Source organism: Beta vulgaris, chromosome 1 (genome assembly GCF_026745355.1).
Source record: "Beta vulgaris subsp. vulgaris cultivar EL10 chromosome 1, EL10.2, whole genome shotgun sequence".
NCBI lineage: Eukaryota > Viridiplantae > Streptophyta > Magnoliopsida > Caryophyllales > Amaranthaceae > Beta > Beta vulgaris.
The window spans coordinates 47741190-47763009 of record NC_079202.1 but is presented as its reverse complement, the minus strand read 5'-3'; the positions used below and the strand labels follow the sequence as shown (position 1 = coordinate 47763009).

The window sequence follows — 21820 nt, the reverse complement described above, 5'->3', positions numbered from 1 at the left end:
AAAAATTTAGTTGGGACGGAAGTAAATGTGTGTTGTAAATTCGTACTTCCTTATTTTTGTTGTGCCTTCTTCTTCTTTTTTTTTTGATAAATTAGGTAGTTACATCTCTTTTTATTTTTTACTTTTCTATTTTTATATCCCATTCATGTTGCCATATATAATAGAGATATAGCCTAAATTGCACGCAATGTGTGAAATAACTTTCTATTATTAGTACTAAAATTTAAGTGTTAAAAAATGTCGATTGATGGAATTTCATGTAAAAAATAGAAATTACAACACATTGAGATAATGATAAACAAATGATAATATAAAATTACCAAAAATTAAAAAGGAATTTACAAAATATAAAATTACATAATTTATTAAAAACTAAATAAAGGATGGATTAAGAGTGTGAAGTAAGATCAACACATATGTCATGGTGATTGTAATAATTGACGACGATGATGGTGTTTTATAATATAGTATTTCATAGGGATAAGAGGCATCACCGACTAATTCAAGATAGAAAATAGTTAGTTGCAAACACAATATTTACATCACAAAAGAAAAAAAAAAGGAGAGAGAAGTTTGATAGTGGAATAGAAGAAGAGAATACGGGCATTTATATACCCATCAATTAAGTGAAATTCATGGATTTATGAGAAGATTTCTATAAATTGTTAAAATATTATTATTTATTTGTGCATGAGAAAATTGATGAATATATGGGTGAATTAATGAATTGAGGATGAATTTTCTAATTAAGATCGCTAATTTGGCAAGTTTTTTTATTTAGAAAAAAAAAATTGAATCAATTAAGGACTTAATTAAGGACTAATTGAAGAATGTAACATTGATTTTTTTATTGGATCATTTAAGAGATTGATTAAAGACTAATTAAGATAGTTTTTAAAATAATTACAAATTAGGAATCAATGTAAAAATTTCAATAAACAAATTTTTAAAATGTTAAGTTAAGGGATATAGAAGTATTTTCTCAAGAGGACACCATCGCTCCCCCCTTCACTTATATAATAAAGATTAGTAAATCAACTATCACTTAGAAAAGGAAAAAAAGTCAAACGCAAATATAATATAAAAAAATTAACTTAAATATTGAGTGCAATCAAGTTATAATTGAACCACCAAAAAGAAAACTTTGACTATAAGAAGTACATTTATGCTGAAAAAGAGAGTGAAGGATAGTCTAGTGGTTATTAGAGCCTCTCCCGGTTCCAGGAGGTCATGAGATCAATTATCACCCTTGACAAGTTGGGATTCCCTTTATTATCCAAACTTGTCGAGGTTTCTCCTTACCTTGTTAAAAAAAATTATTCTGAAAAAGTAAAAAGGATTATTACATCAATCAAATATCTTATTAATCAATTTACAAATACATTCAAGTATTACATCAAAACGGAAAATTCAATCAATAACAAAATGAAATAATTTATTTAATACAAAAGACAATATTAATACAACATAAGAAATCCTAAAAAAAGCAACTTAACATTCTTTTATCGTTCATCTAATTTATTTTAAACATCTAAAAGAAAAAATAAGTAAAAAAAATTGATAAAAGAAGGGTTAAGTGATAGATGCTTAACCTAAGAAATTTAGCCAAGAGAAAAATATCTAATGTTCAAATTTTTACTCTTGTTTAAGCCCAAAATTGCTAAAATTTATGCTTAAAAAAGTAAAAAAAAAAAAAAAAAGGCATACATCGCATGCATAATTTTCTAGTAAACTACTCCCTCCAATCTTTATTAGTTTACCCGTTTTGACTTTTGACACTATTCACATACATGACTTTGACTATCTCTTGTAATTTGTATTTAAGGAAAAATATAGTCATGTGAGATTTTGTTGGATTCGTCTCAACGTGTTTTATCCAAATATCAACTTTTTGTAATTTTTGCTTATCGAAAATTAGAGATATTAAGGTTCAAATTAGTGTCACAGCAAATGTGTCCCAAAGAAAGGGGTGAACTAGTAAAGTCCATAGGGAGTATAATACAACATTTGTAAACTATTGTACCACCTCCGATTTATGAAGATCATCCTTTTTTTTTATTATTCACAAATGTCACTTTGACCTTTGTTTGTAATTTAGAACTAGAAAAAATATAATTATGTTGAATCTTGTTAGATTTGTCTTAATATATATTCCATAAGTATCTACTTTTTATAATTTTTACAAATTCATAATTAGATATATTATTAGTGTCTAAAGTTTTGCATTAACATGCGTGAAAAAAAAATAAAAGTAGAAAGATTTTTAGGAATCGTCGGGAGTACATACTTGTAATATTTTTGTTCGAGATTTGACTCAAATAAGAGCAACTCCTATGGTAGAGCCAAATAGAAGTTGGCTTAGAGGGTCACCTAGGTTTTTCTAGCTAACTCAATTCTAAGTTAAAACTCTCACAATAGTTATGTTATAACGGACCTGAGAAAGAAACAAATAATCGAATGTAAAACAATGAAAAACACACAACAGATTTACGTGGTTCACCAATTTGGCTACGTCCATGGGCAGAGCGAGAATATTTTACTATGTGAGTAAACCAGCTTACAGAGAGAATTAGACTAGATTCGTATTCTAAAACAATTAGATAAATAACCTATTTATACTCCACGTCTGAAAACGCGTTTCCGCGTTATATGAGCCTCCGTCCGATCGGGTCAGGCGACATTCCTCCGACCGAGCTGAACTTTTCCTAAACCCAGAAGACACACGGGTCCCGATCAGGCGACCACCCCCGGTCATAATTTGCTAGGGCACCCGATCGGGCGAACACGCCCGATGGCATCCGGCGCCCTGCAAAACCAACCTGCTGAAAACTTTGTCTCGAGCCCGATCGGGCGGTACTCCAATTCATCAATTTCGACGCATTTCGTCGAACACATTCAAGACACTATTCTTACAAATCTCCACCTTGACTTGAATCCTCTCACAATAAACCAGAGAACAGATGCATTGATCACCACACCCAGAATCTCTCTACAAATTGATTTGTCCCAAAAGACACCAAACCAGATTAATCCCTAAGGACCCAAGATTTTCCCCACAAGGACAACTAAAAATCACGAACATTGAGCAAGTTTAAACAATGTTGAAACTTACTCTGCGGAACCGGCTTGGTGAACATATCAGCAGGATTATCAGTTGTACCTACCTTCTTCACCTTAATTCTTGTCTCACTCCTCAGAAAATGATACCTGACATCGATATGATTAGTCCTCTCATGATGAACTTGATTCTTGGCCAAGCATATTGCACTCAATCTATCTCAATACACCGTCGCCTGATCATGATGTAGATCGAAATCACTAACTAGCCCTTTTAACTAGATTTCCTCAGCTGGTTCTGTAAAGGCCATATACTCTGCCTCAGTAGTAGACAAAGTCACTTTAGGCTGCAAAGTCGCTTTCCAACTCACAACAGAGCCACTAAGAGTGAATACATAACCAGCCATAGATCTCCCTCCTACCATCCACATCCCGAGCATAATCAGAATCTGAATAACCTGCAACTAAACATGCCATATCACCCCCGTAAATAAGACCAACATCTGACGTACCTCTAAGATACTGAAAGATCCTCTTGAGTGCCTGAAAATGCTCCTTACCAAGATCACCCATGAACCTACTAACAACACTGACTGCATGTGCAAGATTCGACCTAGTGCAAACCATAGCATACATCAAGCTCCCAACTGCACTAGCATAAGGAACCCGACTCATGTACTCCTTCTCCTTAGCAGACTTAGGTGCAAATGCAATGGACAAATGACTATTTGAAGCATTTGGAGTTAGAGATGGTAGTGGGTAATGATCCGTGGATCCAAATTCATTTTTTATGGATCTGGATCCTCAAATTTTGGACCCTATGGATCCGGGTAGGATCTGGATCCTCTTTGGAAAAATCGGATCCGGACCAGATCCTTAATAATTATCCAGATCCAGATCTATTATTATTTAATATTATAATATTAGTTACTACATGTAATAACGGATTTATGCTTGAATTTCGAATTATTATTCTAATTAATGTGCAATTTACTTGATTATTGAGTTCGAAAAATCGGTTGATAATTATTAATCTTTCAGAATCTACAGTTTGATAATTAAATAGTAGTAAATGGTTACAATGGTTACTTTTCAGAAATTAAATGTGATTTTTGGTTGATGTTAGATAACTTTATTGTTAATAATCTTTAATTATTGTGAAAATTAGGGTTGTTTAACAAAATAGACAAGGATCCATTTTGGATACGTTTAGGACCTGGATCCGTAGGATCCATACGAATCTGGATCTGGATCCTCATTCTTATTACCCAATGAATTTGGATAGGATCTGGATTCTTGCCTAAAAACGGACATAGATCTGGATCCTAGAGGACCCTGTCCAGATCCTACCCATTGCCATCTCTACTTGGAGTATCTTTAGGTTTCGTTGTTGACATGGCAAAACTTGAAAATATCTTCTCAATATAGCCTTTCTGTGACAAGAAAAGCTTCTTCTGAACCCTCTCCCTATAAATCTCCATACCCAAAATCTTCCGAGCTGCACCGAGATCCTTCATCTCAAATTCAGCACTAAGAAGCTCCTTCAACATCCGACTTGTTCTTAGAAGCTATCAACACATCATCTACATACAATACTAAGTAGATGAAAGATCCATCTGTCAACTTGTTGTGATACCCACAACAATCATATGAATTTCTGTTGTAGCTTGGCTTCATCATGTAGCTATCAAACTTCTTATACCATTGCCTCGGAGATTGCTTTATCCCATATAAGGACTTCTTCAACTTGCAAACACAATTTTCCTTCCCCGAAACCTGGAAACCATCTGGTCGAGCCATGTATATCTCCTCCTCTAATTCTCCATGTAGAAAAGTTGTTTTCACATCTAGCTGCTCAAGCTCAAAATCCAGATATGCAACTATTGCTAGTAGCACCCTCCCTTTTTGTTAGCCCTCTTGCAACCAGTCGAGCCTTATACTTGGCCCATTCTGCAGATGCTATCCCTTCTATTTTCTTCAAAGTCCATTTACAAGTAACAATTTTCTCCCTAAAGGCTTAAGCACAAGCTCCCTAGTCTCGTTTTTATGAAGTGACTCCATCTCATCCTCCATTGCAGAAAGCCAATGGGTAGACTGTGTACATGTAACTTCTTCCCTGTATGTGGATGGCTCATAGACATCCACCTCCTCAGCAACCACTAGTAGAATAATTGCTTATTGCTGCGCTTGAATTGCTGCGGTTTTATCCATACGCAGCAATAAACCACGTAAAAAAAAAAGTAAAATCGAAAATTAACCTATTGCTGAAAACCGCAGTAATAGATGTTAATGAGAGATTTTCAAAATTATTTAACCAAATATATTGCTGCAGCAATAGATTAAAATATAATATTTTAATCTATTTCTGCGGTTTTTTAAAGAAACCGCAGCAATATAAACCAAACCCTAATAAATCTAACAGAACTTAAGACACGCTCCCTCATTCTCGCGCCTCCCCCACTCATAAAATCCAAACCCCTTTCCCTCACTCCTGCGCCTCTCCCTCCTCCCTCCTCTCTCCTCTCTCCTCTCTCCTCAGTTGTTGCTCCCTCACGCGATATCTCTCCTCTTCGTCTCAATCGTCGCTCCCTCACGCGATCTCTCTCCTCTCTCCTCTTCGTCGGCCGTTCTGTCATTATCATAGGCTCGAAGATTTCATGAAGGCTCGAAGATTTCATGAAGACTCGAAGATTTCCTCGTTTTCAAATCGAAGACTCCTTGCATTTTTTTTTATCTTTTCTCGTTTTTTTTTCATTTCGATTTTTTCAGATTTGTGTATTTTTTCGTTTTTTTTTATTATTTCAGATCTGTTTTTTTTCCTTTTTTTATTATTTCAGATCGGTTTTTTCCTTTTTTGATTATTTCATATCGATTTTTTCAGATTTTCGCTCGTGGTCTCGCCCTTTCGCCGTCGCTGTCGCCGTCACAAGCTTCAGTTCCAGTTCTACTCGCCGTCGCCGGTTGTTCTCCGTCGCCCGTGTTCACCGTCGCCCGTTCGCCGTCGACAATTCGTTCCAGTTTTCAGCATATTGTTATTTTTGTTTTATTTTTGTAAATGTTCATGAAAGACGGTTTGTGTTTTGAAGCCAAAATGAAAACATTCGTTAATTTGGTGAACTGCCTAGGGAAAATACAATATAGGAGTATAATATTTTGTAATTATTTTTGTACGAAATAATTACTTATGAGTTATATGATTTTGTTTTTTTATACTCTGCCTTAAATATTTTTCTGTATTTTTGGTATTATAATTTTGGTTTTTTATACTCTGCCCTAAATATATTGTAATAATATAGTTCAATTTTTATGTTTTTTTTTAATTTTGTATAATAATTTTATGTTATTAGTTTCAATCAGCGGCGTTTTATTTTCTTTTTGTCTTTTTGTCTTTCAAATTTAATGGCAAAATGTAAAATTTAATCAGAAACCGCAGCAATATGCTTTATAAATCTGATATAAAATAACCATATTGCTGCGATTTTACCCAGAAACCGCAGCAATATATTAATTACCTATTGCTGCCCCCTTAATTGTTGCGCGACTAAAACTGCCGCAATAGGCCACTTAATGACTGCAACAATAAGCATTTATTCTACTAGTGAACCTGCAGTGCATAAGCCCCCATATCTTGAAAACCATACCTATTTGGGGTTTCTGAAAATTTGTCCTTATAGGACGCTCTCGAGTCAGGCTAGGCGCCTCTTCATTTGGTATTGAAGATGGTGGTGCTTCATAAACAATGTGTTGATAATCATCACTCTCATTATGAGTGACATCACTCTCATCATAAGTGACTTGCTGCTGCACCTGTTTATCAATAATACCATTATCTGACAACAATAGACTTTTTTTTTTTGAGGGGAAAATAGCAGTACCATTCTCATTCATCCATGGACAAAGTGTCCATTAGTACATACGGGTTAACCTCAACAGGACTGTGGTTCTCCCAAATTTGTTCAACACCAAATGGTACTATCTTAGCTAGGTGATGGGCTACAGCATTGACATCCCTTTTAACATGAGACCAGGAAAGAGACTTAAAACGGCTACTAAGCAGGAAAATATCTTCTAAAACATAATCAAGGTCCGAGAAATACACCATGCCTTTGGAGAGCCTCGAGATAAGGACTTGACTATCTGATTCCAGCACAACCTCTTAGTACCCAAACCGTCTAGCCAGCCGAATGGCCATAAGTAGGGCCTTCCAATCCGCGATCTCCACCGGCCAATGAGCTCTAACTCGACGCGAGGCAGCAAACAAGACCTTCCCTTCATAATCTCGAGCCACCACACCCAGCCCTACCCATCCTTCACAAGCTAGTGACGCGTCACAGTTAAGTTTCACCATACCTCTAGTAGGGGCCTTCCACACTTTCGCACTCAAAGTCATGCCTCCCCCTCTAGCACCATATATCCGCTTCGCATACTTATCATGCTCTTCAATCTGACAGTGCATTCGTGCCATGATGATGGGGTTCGCTGTCGTGGAGTTAGTGAAAATTTTTGAATTTCGCTCGGTCCATATACACCACGCTAAGATTACAACTCGTTGCTGCAACTTCTTCTCGAGTTTTGCCCAGCTAGCTACGGTCTCCTGGATGGGGGCAATCTCAATATTTAATAGCATCTGAGCGCAACCACTATCCTCCCATAATTCGTGAACTCGGTGGCAAAGGAAGAGAGCGTGCATTGCCGTTTCCTCCTCGCCACACCAGGGGCAGCGCACATCATCAATCATGTGCCTGTGCATCAACAATGAGCGAGTAGGCAAAGTGCCTGTACATAGCCTCCATAAAAATAAGCGCACCTTGGGTGAAGCTTCCACCTTCCACAACATTAGCCAAGCCTCATGAAACACATCCAGGTTAAACCTCTTCATTAGCATATACACCGTTTTCGCGGAATAGTTCCCATCCTTTGTAGAAGCCCAAGTGAGGACGTCGTGTGGCCTACGCTCACTTAGGGGAAGCGATAGGATGCATTTAGTATCGCGCTCATTGAACAAACGAGTGATAAGCTCCACATTCCATTCAGAGGACCCCGTATGGATTAAGTCACTCACCCTTTCCACCTCCTCCATCCTCCCGCTTTGAATGAATTTCCCCTGTTCGTCAGCAATCCAAGGGTCGCTCCATATATTAATATCGACACCATTCCCCACTCTCCAGATCATCCCCTCTTTTATAAGCGCCTTAGCACTCCATATCCCATTCCACGAAAAACATGGTGCATACCCTAGTGGAGCTTCAAGAAACGTGCTTCGATGGTAGTATTTCGCTTTCAATACCTTCCCCAGCAGCGTGTTCTCTCCTTTCATTACACGCCATGCTTGACGTCCCAACAGCGCATCATTAAACACCTCTAGATCCTTGAACCCTAAACCTCCCAAGCATTTGAGTTCACACATAGACTTCCAACTCCTCCAGTGTATTCTCCTCCTTGCGTCAGTTTGCCCCCAGAAAAATCGAGCCATGACCGAAGATATGGTGCTTGTTACCCATGTTGGGAATTTGTAAATCCCCATCAAATAAGTAGGCATGGCTTGCATAACAGATTTCAAAAGCACCTCTTTCCCTGCTCTAGATAGTAGCTTTTCTTTCCATCCTTGCAACTTTTTCCAAATCCTATCCAGAAGGGCCCCGAGGACGGCCTTCTTCGAACGTCCCGCCACTGTAGGGATACCCAAGTATTTCTCGTGTCTATCAACGTGTCTCATGTGCAACAGATCCATCAATTCCTCATTTTGTTCAGTGCTAACCCCTCTGCTAAAAGAAACTTCCGACTTATCATAGTTAATTTTCTGACCAGATGCTGCTTCATACTTGTTGAATAAATCAACTACTTCCGAGCATTCCTGTCGATTAGCTCTTGCAAAGAGTAGACTGTCATCTGCAAAAAGAAGGTGAGAAATCTCCGGCCCACTACGACTCGCCTTTGCTCCCCGAATTCTTTTCTCCTGTACTGCATAAAGTAGCATTCTAGAAAATGCATCAGCTACTAAAATAAACAGATAGGGGGATAGAGGGTCCCCCTGTCTGAGGCCCCGGGAGGGGCGCACATGTCCTCGTACTCGGCCATTGATCACAAAAGAGTAGTTAACGGAGGTCACACATTGCATTATCAAATTAACCCATCTGCCATCAAAACCCATTGTCAGTAGTAACTTCTTCAGAAAACCCCATTCCACTCTGTCATAAGCCTTACTCATGTCCAGTTTCATAGCAATCACACCTCTCCTGCATTTGTTTCTATGTTTCATAGAATGGAACAACTCCATAGCTATAAGCGCATTATCTGTAATTTGTCTTCCAGGAACAAAAGCACTCTGATTCTCCGTTACCAGAGCAGGGAGAATTGTTTGTAATCGGATTACAATTGCTTTAGAAACTAATTTGTACACCACATTACATAAGCTAATAGGCCTATATTGAGCAACATCAGTTGGGTCTTTAACTTTGGGAATCATGACAATATTAGTGTGGTTTACATGTGCAGGCATATCAGAGCCATGTAGGATATTAATAACAAACTCAGAAACATCATCTCCTACTATATGCCAAAATTTTCGAAAGAAAATAGCGTGCATACCGTCAGGGCCCGGGGCTTTACAAGGGTGCATATGTGAGAGAGCCTCGAAAATTTCAGCCTTTGTGTATGGTTTTAGCAATTGCGCATTCATCTCCGAAGACACGAGAAGACCCATATGCTGCAATACCGATTGCATATTGGCCGCTGCAGGCTCACTAGAGTCAAAAAGCTTTTGATAATAGGCCGTAACAATAGCCTCCAGTTGATCATCTTCTTCCTTCCAAACTCCACTCTCATCATAAAGGCCCTTCATTTTATTTCGAGCTTTCCTCTGTGACGCCTTGTGGTGAAAATAGCTCGTGTTTCGGTCTCCATCTCTCACCTTCGTTACTCTCGACCTCATAAACCAATAGGCCTCTTGCTTATTAAGGAGATCATCCAATATCGTCTCGAGATTGGTGCATTCGAGACAACTAGCCTACAAAATTGGACGTTGTTGCGCCTCCTTTAGAGCTTTCTCCGTATTCTCAATTTGCTTTGCCAAGTTTTTAAACTTTTAGAGCTCCATTTGACCAGCCCCCTGCTACCTCCTCCAGCTTTGTTACCACATTTTGAGACCCCCCACGCTGCCATGCATCTCGCACCACGTCTTCGCACCCTCTTCCAACAGCCACGCCGTTTCGAATTTAAATCCCCTGCGCCCACCCCCTCGACTCTTCATGGGCTGAGTTAAACGAACCACTATCGGTCAGTGGTCCGATTTATATCGAAGCAGATGAGAAACCGTGGCCTGTGGGAATAAATTTAACCACTCCGTCGTTGCCTGGAAGCGATCTAGCCTCTCCCGAACCCGAGTGTTAATGGACCGACCCCTTTCCCAGGTCCACCATTTCCCCTCGAAACCCAAGTCCCGCAGCCTACATAAATCCACGACGTTTCGAAAATGGGACAGCTCTCGTCGTTCAGTCATGGCTCCCCCTTCCTTCTCATCATACGTCACAATCTCATTGAAATCACCCCCGAACATGATAGGGAGTTCCGTATCCTCACATAAGTGACGAATAAGAGACCACGTTTGGTGCTTATTAGTTCCCTCTGGCCAACCATAAATACCAACGAACCTCCACTGAGCCCCACTCTCGGCCAACACATCCCCACATATATGATGTTGTGAAAATGATACAAATTTAAACTGGATTTTTCCGCCTTCCAGAACACACACAGACCCCCCTGCTTTACCTTGGCTCGACACCCCAAAAGCATTTGAACATTCAATTTTCTCTTTTAGACTCTCCACTATCTCCTTGTTCACCATAGTTTCCGACAAAAAGATTAAGTCGGGGGCAATTTCACGACTCCATTTCCAAAGTCTCCGAACTGACCAGGGGTTGCCCATCCCCCGGCAGTTCCAGCACAGGATACTCATTGGGCTTGGCGGGTCTGCTACTCGGCAGACCTCGCCTCACGCCATCCAAAAAGTTCATCACCATTACGAGCCTTTTTTACTGCACACATATCCTCCTCTACTTCCAAGCCCCATTCCCTACCTCTCTTCCCTACTTGCTCAGACAGCACCAAATCATGCTCCACTCCTTCCATTGCATCTCCCTTATCTCTTTTGAATTTCTTCCAGTGTCGTGCTCCTGTATTTCCTCCCTCTGTTGCCCCAGAAGGAGGACTAACTACTGCTTTGGTCATGCGCGCGCCACTAGCCCCTACTTCATTTATCTTCACTTTAACCCCCTGCTCCTCATTTATTTCACCCTTGTCCTCCTTCAAAGCAGGAGCTTTATTTAGTGGTAGCCCACCTACCCCTTCATGTGTCCCAACTTCTTTGGCCATCGCTTCATTCACTTGTCCCAACTCAGTAATCAAAACAAGATTATCATCCTCCTGATACGCCACATCTCCTACAGACCCTCCATTTTCCAACATACCCTTTCCCTTTTGACTAACACAGGTCGTAGCTCCACCCGCATCATTAACTCCTCCTGACTTTCCCACCACTACTTCCCTCCCATGCACCCCGTCACCTCCTCCACTTATATCCAGCCCCCCTTTATCCAGACTCATCTTACTCCGAGGTTTAGCCACAAAAAGATTCTTGCGGCAGGATTTAACCTCTTCCACCTCCTCGACTAGTTTCTTAGTGCCACACCTAGGAGTAGCTCTTAATTGTTTCCCCCATCCCAGGCATTGTTCAGGTTCCTCATCATCCACATTAACACATTCCTTCTCGCTATGGCCAATAGTTCCGCAAAGAAAATAAAAGAAAGGCAGTCGCTCATACGCAATGGGAATACGAAAAACACGACCATCCCTACCTTGAATATCCTGAAAACGGCACAGTGGCTGCGCAACATCCATCATAACTCTCACTCGTCTATAGTTATCCAGATTTAAATCATCATCATCCAATTCCATCACCGCTCCGATTTTTAACGCAATCGCATGACAAATAGCAAACGAACGATAGTTAAAGGGCAGGTTTTTTAACCGGATCCAGAACGGAGAATGTGTAAGGGGAACATCCGCCGGTTGATCCTCGCCGGTAATTTCGTTTAGGATAAGCAGTTGGTTCTCAAAACACCAGGGTCTACCCTCCATCACTTTCTCCTTATCTCTCCAATGGAAAAATTGGAACACAAAAAGATTGGGTCCAATCATTCGTATTATTAGGCGCTTAGATACTGCCCACACCTGAATCATTGTCCTTTTGAACGCTTCGATATTAAAGCTGCGTTCTGTCGCCAATCGCCCTACAAGTACCAAGGACACTTGTTCCTCGTCAATTCCATCCTCCAGTTCACCAATCTCAAAAACATGGTTTTCAGCGTCATTTATTTTAAGGTTTTTGCACTTTTCGATGAGCTCGTTAGCCATGGTAGCACGATCTCAAGCCCCTAGGGTTAGGGTTTCCTATCTTTCAAGGGAGAGCTTCCTGTCTTTCGAGGAAGTTACACAACAATAGACTTCATAGTTGGATTATTAAACATATAATTTTCATCAAAGACAACATTTCTACTCAGTATAATCATACCCTCAGACGGAGACAAGATTCTATAACCCTTTACTCCATCCCCATATCCTATAAACACTCCCTTTTTAGCATTTGGCTCCAACTTACCCTCATTTACATGATAGTAAACATTACAACCAAAAACTCGCATATCTGAGTAATTTGTAGGCTTACCTGACCACATCGCGTATGGTGTTTTGAGATTGATCCCAGAGTGAGGTCCATGGTTGATCAGATAACATGTTGTACTGACGGCTTCTCCCCAAAACCTTCTAGTCATCCCAACATTAATTAAAGAACATGCACCTAGCTCTCTCCAGAAGCGTCTGATTCATTCGTTCTGCTACACCATTCTGCTATGGTGTATTTCTGACAGTGTGATGCCTAGTACTCCCTTCAATCTGACAGTGTGATTGATCCCAGAGTGAGGTCCATGGTTGAACCACTCCATACAAGGACTCATATGATACGACGCTCCAGAATCAATAACCCACACATCATTACAGTATGTTTGCTCATTAGCAACTAGAGCAAGATCATCCTCAGAATTCGAATTTTCTAGCTGCAACAGCAGCAGAACCAGACCCAAATTTATTCTCATAATACTTCTTTTTAGGACATTTCTTTTTCCAATACCCCTCCTCCTTACAGTAATTACATACATCATTAGGTTTAGGACCCCCTTTAGAATTTTCAGGTTTTTTGAAATTCTTTTTGCCGCGTCCCTTACCATCACTACTGACCACTAATCCAGAAGCCTGATTATCCGTACCTGTACTACCATATGCCTTATGGTGCAATTCCTTAGTATAAAGAGATGATCTAACCAATGAAAGATTGCACAAAATTTTCATATCATAATGGTAAAGAAACAAGCAGAATCAAAGCGGCATCCTCATCCTCCACCTCAACATCAATATTATGTAATTCTAGTAAAATTGTATTTAATTGATCTAGGTGATCTCTAAGAGGTGTACCTTCATTCATTCGCAAGCTGAACAGACGTTGCTTCAAAAGCAACTTGTTGTTTAGAGACTTTGTCGTATACAAACTCTCTAATTTCAACCACAAACCAGATGCGGTTTCACTACAAAAAAGTGCTCAATAGCGACTGAAAAAATTTATCTCTAAATCAACACATTCCGTCGCTACATATGCTTAGAGACGGAATTAGGGACGGAACACACTTGTTGTTGAAGACCTTTTCGCTAATTTGAATTAAGGACAAATTTTTATCATTCCGTCTCTAAATTAGACACGGATAAACATCCGTTATTGAATCCGTCTCTAAGTTAGAGACGGATTTTGAGCTTTAGAGACGGATTTTCAAAATCCGTTACTAAATTTACTGAAAATTAAAAAAGTAAAGAAATTAACAAAAAGATACTCCCTCTGTTTTTTTTTATTATTCTCACTTAGAATCTTGGCACTATTCATACTTATAGAGAATCTTCTCTATCCTTTTCAATTTATAAGAAAAAATATAGTCATGTGGGGTCTTGTTTGATTCATCTCAATTAGTACATTATTAATATTCAGTCGTTATAATTTTTACTAATATATAATAAAAGATATTTAAGTTCAAAGATGTGCATTGGGAGATGTGCACAGGAAAGTGAGAAAGATAAAAAAAAACAGAGGGAGTAGTTCCTAATATTGTTGGATTATATTTAATCACCTATTATTACCTACCTAGTTCAAGTCGATCTTATTACCAGTTCGGAATATCACTCAAGTAAACCTGATTTAGCTCTACAAAGGAAAGGATAAGTGGAATCCACAGTCGCAAGAACCGCTGTTTGTAGGAATCGAACTTGTGACCTTAAACACACGAGAAGAAGCTTTAACCAACTACACCAAATACAACTTGTATACTTCTCTATGTAATATTGGTAATATGTAGAAGAAATATTAGAGACGGATTTTTAAATTCCGTCCCTGAATTCGAGACGAATTTTTAAAATCCGACCCTAAATTAAAGAAGTACAATAAGATATTCATATATAAATTTAGAGACAAATTTTTAAAATCCGTCGCTAAATTAGAGACGGATTTTTAAAATCCGTCCCTAAATTAATAAAATATTCATATATATATATTTAAATTTAGAGACGGATTTTGTAAAATCCATCCTTAAATTAGAGTCGGATTTTTAAAATCCGTCCCTAATTAGAGAGATAGAATATTTTATTTGGTTCACCAATTTGGCTACGTCCCTAAAACAATGAAAAACACACAACAGATTTACTTGGTTCACCAATTTGGCTACGTCCACGGGCAGAGAGATAGAATATTTTATTATGTAAGGAAACCAAATTACAGAGAGAATTAGACTAAATTTGTAGTCTAAAACAATTAGGTTAATAACCTATTTATACTCCGCGTCAGAAAACACGTTTTCGCGTTAAACGGGCCTCCATCAGATCGGGTAGGGCGACATGCGCTCGATCGGGCAGAGCTTTTCCCAAACCTAGAACACACGCTGGCGCGAACGGGCGACCACGCCCGGTCGTAATTCGCTAAGGCCCCCGATTGGGTGAACACGCCCGATGCCATCGAACGCCCTCCAAAACCAACCTGCTGGAAACTTCGTCTCGGGCCCGATCGGGCGATACTCCAATACAGCAATTTCGACGCATTTCGTCGAACACATTAAAGGTACTATTCTTACAAGTTAGCCAATTGTTGCTCGAGTAGGTCTCATTTGTCAATCATTTTTTGTATTTTATTTTTTACACGATCTCCATTTATTATTAATTGGAACCAATATTCCCACATAGGCCTATATCTTTAACTCAAAGAAATTGACTTAGTTAAGTTACATTAACTAGCAAATAAAATTTGAACTACTCTTTTCAATAATTGGGCTAACTGTTTAAGCTTTTTTTTATTTGCTAGCAAATCTCTAAGATACATTATTAGAGTTGCTATAAGACATCAAGTTTTTCGAGGAGGGGAGTACGTAAAGTTTTACTTTCAACAACCAAATAAACACGTCACTTGTATTAGAGTTTATTTGTGATCAATGCGAAATGAAATCAATTACGATATACTGGATAACATGTGCAACAGCAGCAAGAAACTACAGTGTTTCACATAGTATACGATGAAAATTCTTTGGTGGTATAAAATTACAAACAGACATGAATATTATCAGTGTTCAAAGCACGCTTAAATACAAGATCCAAAGTTACAGTCACATGAAATCATGTGGCTGCTGATTTCTTGTCTCTTCCACCCAACCAACCCCCACACATAAAACACACAATAAGTATGAAAACCCGACATTAATTTTCGGGGTAACAAAAATACACTCATTGACAGTTGAATCTTGACACCAAAGATTTTTAGGGGAGTTGTTCCTTGTAATAATTAAGAGTTATAAATTTAATTTGTGCTAGATTGTGTACGTTATATTAACAATTAATTTCCATTTTAAACAATATATTTATGTTTTATATGCAAATCTTATTATGCAGTTTTAAGGGTTTCATATAGCATAATCCTTGAATAATTTACAGATTCCCTTTCAATTGCTTTTGTTTTTGAAAAAAACTGTTGTAAACGCTCAGATCATTTACAAATTTTGCAGCCTGGATTCAATAAAAAAAAAGTCGCATACTTAAATGATAATATAAGTTATAAATAACCTCATGTATGCATTTTCAGTAATTTTATGTGTCAATAAACATCCTCAATTATCAATTAACATCATCTATGACTACATCAATTAGTAACTTACATTGCACTATCAAGTAATGGCCCATCTGTGTTGCCAATATCCTCATTAGTCATTGCAACCTTAGTAATTGCTATCAGAAACCCCACATATGCATTAGGAGTAATCTTGTTGTTTAACGTAGGTAAGGCCCAATTCTTTTGGATTTATTTTCAGTTAGGGTCATGTTTTTTTGGGACTTATTTTCAATTAAATTCTCGTAAGTTTAATTCACTTTCCACTTTGGAAGTTGGGACTCAAGGAAGAAATGTTTTGGACGTGAGGGAGTCTCGTAAGTAAGGTGGACTTATTTTCCACTTTCCACTTTCAGTTTTAGTTTAATTCAGACACTCCCCGTGTTCGGCTTATTTCAATTTAATTCAGTTTCAATTCAATTTAATTAAGTTTATCTCATTTCAAAAGAATAGGACCTAACTTATGTTGCACGATCAACTCAAGTAGGGGTATGAACACGACCTCACACAAACAATTGAAAATTTTGAGGACTACAAAGATAATCAAACAGTCCTATTACCGTATCCAATGTTATCAGGATCGGGATACTACTTTGAATCGTAGGGACTGGTAAAATTGAATCAGTGGGATCGAAACGTTGGATCGTAAGATCCTACAAATCAGTAAAATAGAGATAATAATTATGCTAGAATATGGTGAAAACCTCATGTCAAAAATTTACACATATTAATAATGACTTATTTAATTAGCAAATGGTGATAGTTTTTCAATACTATAAGATTGAAGTAACACGCGACCAAAATCTAATATGAGAAATATAGTATGTGAAATTGTTTATGACTTTTTTTTTTTTACAATAGGATCGGATCGCAAAGTCGTTGAATCGTGTTAAGATCCTACATGCGAGTTTTTAAGGTTGGATAGGATTGAAAGATCATACAAAATTAAGATCCCGCGTAGGATCGGAATTGGTGAGTTACTCCCAAATCGTAAAATCGTAGGATCATAAAATTCGAATCGGAATTTTAACAACAATGACAGTTTCTACTCGGCTACTCCTATAAGGTAAGTAGGTAACTGAATTACTGAACTACTCTTTTTTTATTATTCTGCAATTTACTGGCCAAGCTGAAAACTGGGATTTATACACAGAAGCATAAATCCACACACGATTTCCCCAAATATGGGGTTATTGAGAATCGAACCATTGGGCTCCCACATAATGCTCTACTCAACTACTCTATACAATTTAAATCTGAATAGTATATCATTTCAAAAATCTTTTTTTTGAGAAAAAAAAAAGATACAAAGCAATATGGGACATGCAGGCCTACCACTACTCACCATTCACCACACGAAGACAGGGAATCATTCAAATTATTTGACCCACCAAAAACAGGATATAAGAAACAAATGGATATCAACATCAACATACATGCAATAAATCAGGGGATAAAAAAAGAATCTAAATGCTTTGGAATTTCAAAGCTTAAATATAAAATCTGAAAATTCCAACCTAAAACATCAGAATCACTCATATTTCCCAAAATTCAAAATGGACATTGTAGTATTAAGTTGAAAACTTAGCACAAAATCAAATGTTGTTCAATGTTATCAAATTAGTATGAGAATTGAGAAGGTTTTCATACCTTGTTTTTCAAGACATAATATAAACTACAAATAATTACATACTCTTAACATTGGAGAGCACAATCCAGTAAATCAGCAAAACTACTACTACTTTTAGACATCAGAGCAAAAATTATACAAACTGCAATACTCCATTCATACTATTTAAGAGTATTTATAGATCCACATAAAAGGGGGTTACCTACTGCAAGTGTATTAATGCAAAGCCAAGCAGGAAAAAAACTAAGATTTAGGGGGTGGTAGACTCTTCACAATTTTCACAAGGTGTGAAAAATAACATAAACTACATAATATAGCAAGCACTAAGGAGATGGAGGCCAGCCAAATTCATACATGTTATCAGAGCCTTGATAAATCCTGAGCTCTAGATCTTCATCATCCCACATCCCATCAAAGCTTTCATCATCACTATAATCCATGTAATCATAATCTGAGAAATCTGAGTCCGAGTAATAATCATCGAAATACGCTCTCCTTTCAAAAGCACCCATTACTACTTGAGGCCCGAGAATCTCGAGTTTGGGGTGCCGCTTCTCGAGACTCTTTTTGTCTAGGTGGACATCCCAACACCCTCTCAAATCCAAGAATTGGAGGTCGGGGCACCCCGATAGAATGTCAAAGACACTATCTACATTAATTCGGAGGTAAGCAAGCTCCAGTTGCTTAAGCTTAGGCATTGTTTGGGCAATAGCATGAGCTTCTTCAGCATGTGAAGGCTTGTAAGCTGAGCCTAAAGGGTGCATATTCCAGCTTAATGATGACAGAAGCTTGCAGTTCTTCCCAATGGCCTCTAAGGCATGAGTGCTAATACGACAACAGTAGCTCAGGTCTAATGAAGTGATTCTAGAGAACTTCCCAGCTAATTGCTCCACTATAGAATCACTGATTTCGCTTCTCCGCATTATAAGTTTCTGAAGGGAGCCCGCACTAGAAAATGCAAAATGAACAACAAATCCAAACCCAAAAATCACGGATTGAACAACAAACACATAATCATAATGAACAAAACAATTAACTATACATTAACGACTGATTTGGTAGATAATACTACATGGTGGTGATGGAAATGAAAGTGCATGTAATCTGAAATGAAAATCCCGTACTGCAAACATGATAATTTTTTCACACATTTCCATTCTCATTTAATACCACCATCTAAAGTGTTATAATGGATGGTAATGCATATTTATGAAGAAAAACACATGCTTGGGAATTGATTCTCATTACGACAGACATTGACATGAGTTTTTTTTATTTAATTTTACTATAGAAAAACACTAGAATCCACTAACAAAACTTTATTTATCATCACATATCAAACTTGCTTACTTGCCCCAAGGTCATTGAGTGATATCTCTAAGACACAATCTCATAAACTTCACGTCTTTAGCTTCTTATAATCAGCCACAAGGATTTTTTTTTTAAATCTCAATGGCATAAGACTACTACTATGTTTTGTTTGGTTGTAACAAATGCATGGACTAGAATGCTTGGTAAGTAGGCCAAAAAATCTGCACAGTGCCAAAAACATCATTCGGATCCACATTTCTGATCTCGAAAACGTGATTTTGAAGCTTTGGGTTTGGCATTTGGTGAATGTAAGACATTCCCACAAAATTTTTCCTCAAATGAATGACCCAGATCCACAAAACACCAAATTCATGACTCTAATGCATGGTCCCCATTTTTCTTTCCATTTGTTTGGATAACAACCCATAAATGATCTACCACATTAATTCATTGGTCCCTAAGTTAAATTTAACCCTCTTATCAAGTTATATTCATAATTAAGATGAAAGGGGAAGGCAATCCGCATGAATACAATGTCTTTCTCTTCAACCAAAAAATAAGCACAACCACAACCAACAATAAGAAAAACTACCCAAAAAAACGTTTTCATTAAGCAAACCAACAATGAAATTGGAAAAGGATGCTTACTTCTCAGCGATGAAAGCGAAAATCTCATCGTTATTGACACACGAAACATGGAGCTTGCGAAGCGAACCTGAACTTCGAGTAATCAACAATCGGAGCATGCGATCGAGCTTTTCAGGCTGGCAATCAATGCTCCACTCATCAATGTCTATCTCTTGCCAACAATAAGGCCCTTGAACTGCTTTCCCCCATGCCTTACACACTCTAGGAATCACTGTTATTATGTCCTCCAATGGAAGCTTTTTAAAAATTAAGCCTAATGCATCTGGAATTAACTCATCCCATTGTCGAAATTCACTTCCTTCTTCCATCTTAATTACTTTCCCTCCTTCAAAAATAATCCCCAGAAATTAGTCTCTCACACAAAGTTCTGAGTCTTTCTTAAATGGGCAGTCTTAATTTATGCAATAATTTAAAGATATCCACAATAATTGCAGTAAAATTGAAATTAATTGGACCTTAACAAGCTAAATTAAAATGGGGAAACAGCGGATCTCATGATATATTAAACATACACTACTCCTACTAAACAGAGAAAAAACATAAATGTGAGCTAATTATACCTCCAAATTAGTGCTAATTACCAATTTTATATGTTTTATCACATGGGTAACCTAAATCATGCAAGAAAATTAGAACAAATTGGGGTAAAAAAACCCTCATAATAATGCAGCTCTACAACTTACAAACTAAGCTAAAAATTGGAGAGAAAAGATCATAAATTAAACAGAAACAGAGAAAACCCAGAAATGCGAGCTTAAAATTAAATTTCACAAGAATTTATTGGCATATATATTAACATAAAACTAGAAAATTTGAGAAGAAATGTGAGGAGAGAGAGAGTAAAATAAAGATGTCTCTCCTCCCAACTACCCAAACCCAGAAAATTAAATGACATGTATAGATCAAATCATATAGCAAATTAAATGAAACTCATGCAAAAATCAGAACAGATTTGAAGAGAGTTTTTTTTTTAAAATTTTCTTTGAGTAATATAAACGTACCAAATAAAAGGAGGAAAATGAAACTTGAAAGCTTCAAACTTTTCGCCCGAACATGAAGAGGGAACTCCGATTTATCCGGTAGTAAGAAAAGGGCATTGTTAAAGGAGAGAGAGGGTGTTTATTGTGTGAAAAATAGGAGAGAGAGAAGAAAAAAGCTGAGTAAGCCAAGTTTATCTCTCCAGTAGAGTGGAGCTAACCAACGGCTTTAAAACCACCGACAAGAAAGTTGTATCTATAAAAAGTTTTTATTAACAAATGACCCCTTTTATATTTTGCTGATGAGGGAGGGGCCGAAATTAATTTATCGTCTGTTTATCCGAAAAGATGATTTAGGTGTGGATTCGTAAGAGAAGAGATGGCATTGTTCCTTTCTCTATTATTGTTGTATTTGGGATGTTTTCGTTGGTGTGAGGAACGAAAATGTGTAATAGGAGTTTTGTCCTAGCTTTACTTGTACCTACTATTACAAAAAATGATTTAGGTTGGTATTTTTTAAAATCCGATATTTGTAGAGTAAGAATATTCACACATAATATTGAAAGTTAACTCCTCACTATTTCCTCAAAAGATTAAAAAAAAACAGCTCTTTTTACCAATTTAATTTCATCAGAACTATTCACTCAAATAAAAAAAAATTCCCTTGAATTTTTTCTGAACATAATTTCAAAGTAGTTTTCAGAAACATAAAATTATGAGTGGAATTTTCCAATCAACAAAACTAGCACATGTAAGACAAGGAGAAGAAAATTACTTTCAAGTTTCAAATTGTAGTTTTTTTTTTTACAGAAAACTTGCAATTTGTTACAATTACTAGAGAAAAGATGCAAATTTGGGGAAATGAGTGCAAGAAAAGAGCAATGGTAAAAAAGAATTATATAGTGGAGGGAACACGCAAATTGTCAAATCTATTTAACCTTGCACGTCAAAGGTGGG

General features: G+C 37.5%; 2 protein-coding genes across 2 annotated transcripts; both read right to left on the bottom strand.

The window, feature by feature from the left end:
- Positions 1-11028: 11028 nt before the first annotated feature.
- On the bottom strand, positions 11029-12468 carry LOC104893739 (uncharacterized). The gene has a single exon (XM_010679872.2). The coding sequence runs from the start codon at positions 12466-12468 to the stop codon at positions 11029-11031; it is 1440 nt and encodes a 479-aa protein (XP_010678174.2).
- A 5431-nt stretch (positions 12469-17899) lies between these two features.
- On the bottom strand, positions 17900-21082 carry LOC104891973 (F-box protein FBW2). Its single transcript, XM_010677765.3, has 3 exons — positions 20888-21082; positions 19887-20211; positions 17900-18875 (listed from the first exon to the last, which is right to left on the bottom strand). The coding sequence occupies exons 2-3, from the start codon at positions 20192-20194 to the stop codon at positions 18251-18253; spliced, it is 933 nt and encodes a 310-aa protein (XP_010676067.1). The 5' UTR covers positions 20195-20211; positions 20888-21082; the 3' UTR covers positions 17900-18250.
- Between the last annotated feature and the right edge of the window lie 738 nt (positions 21083-21820).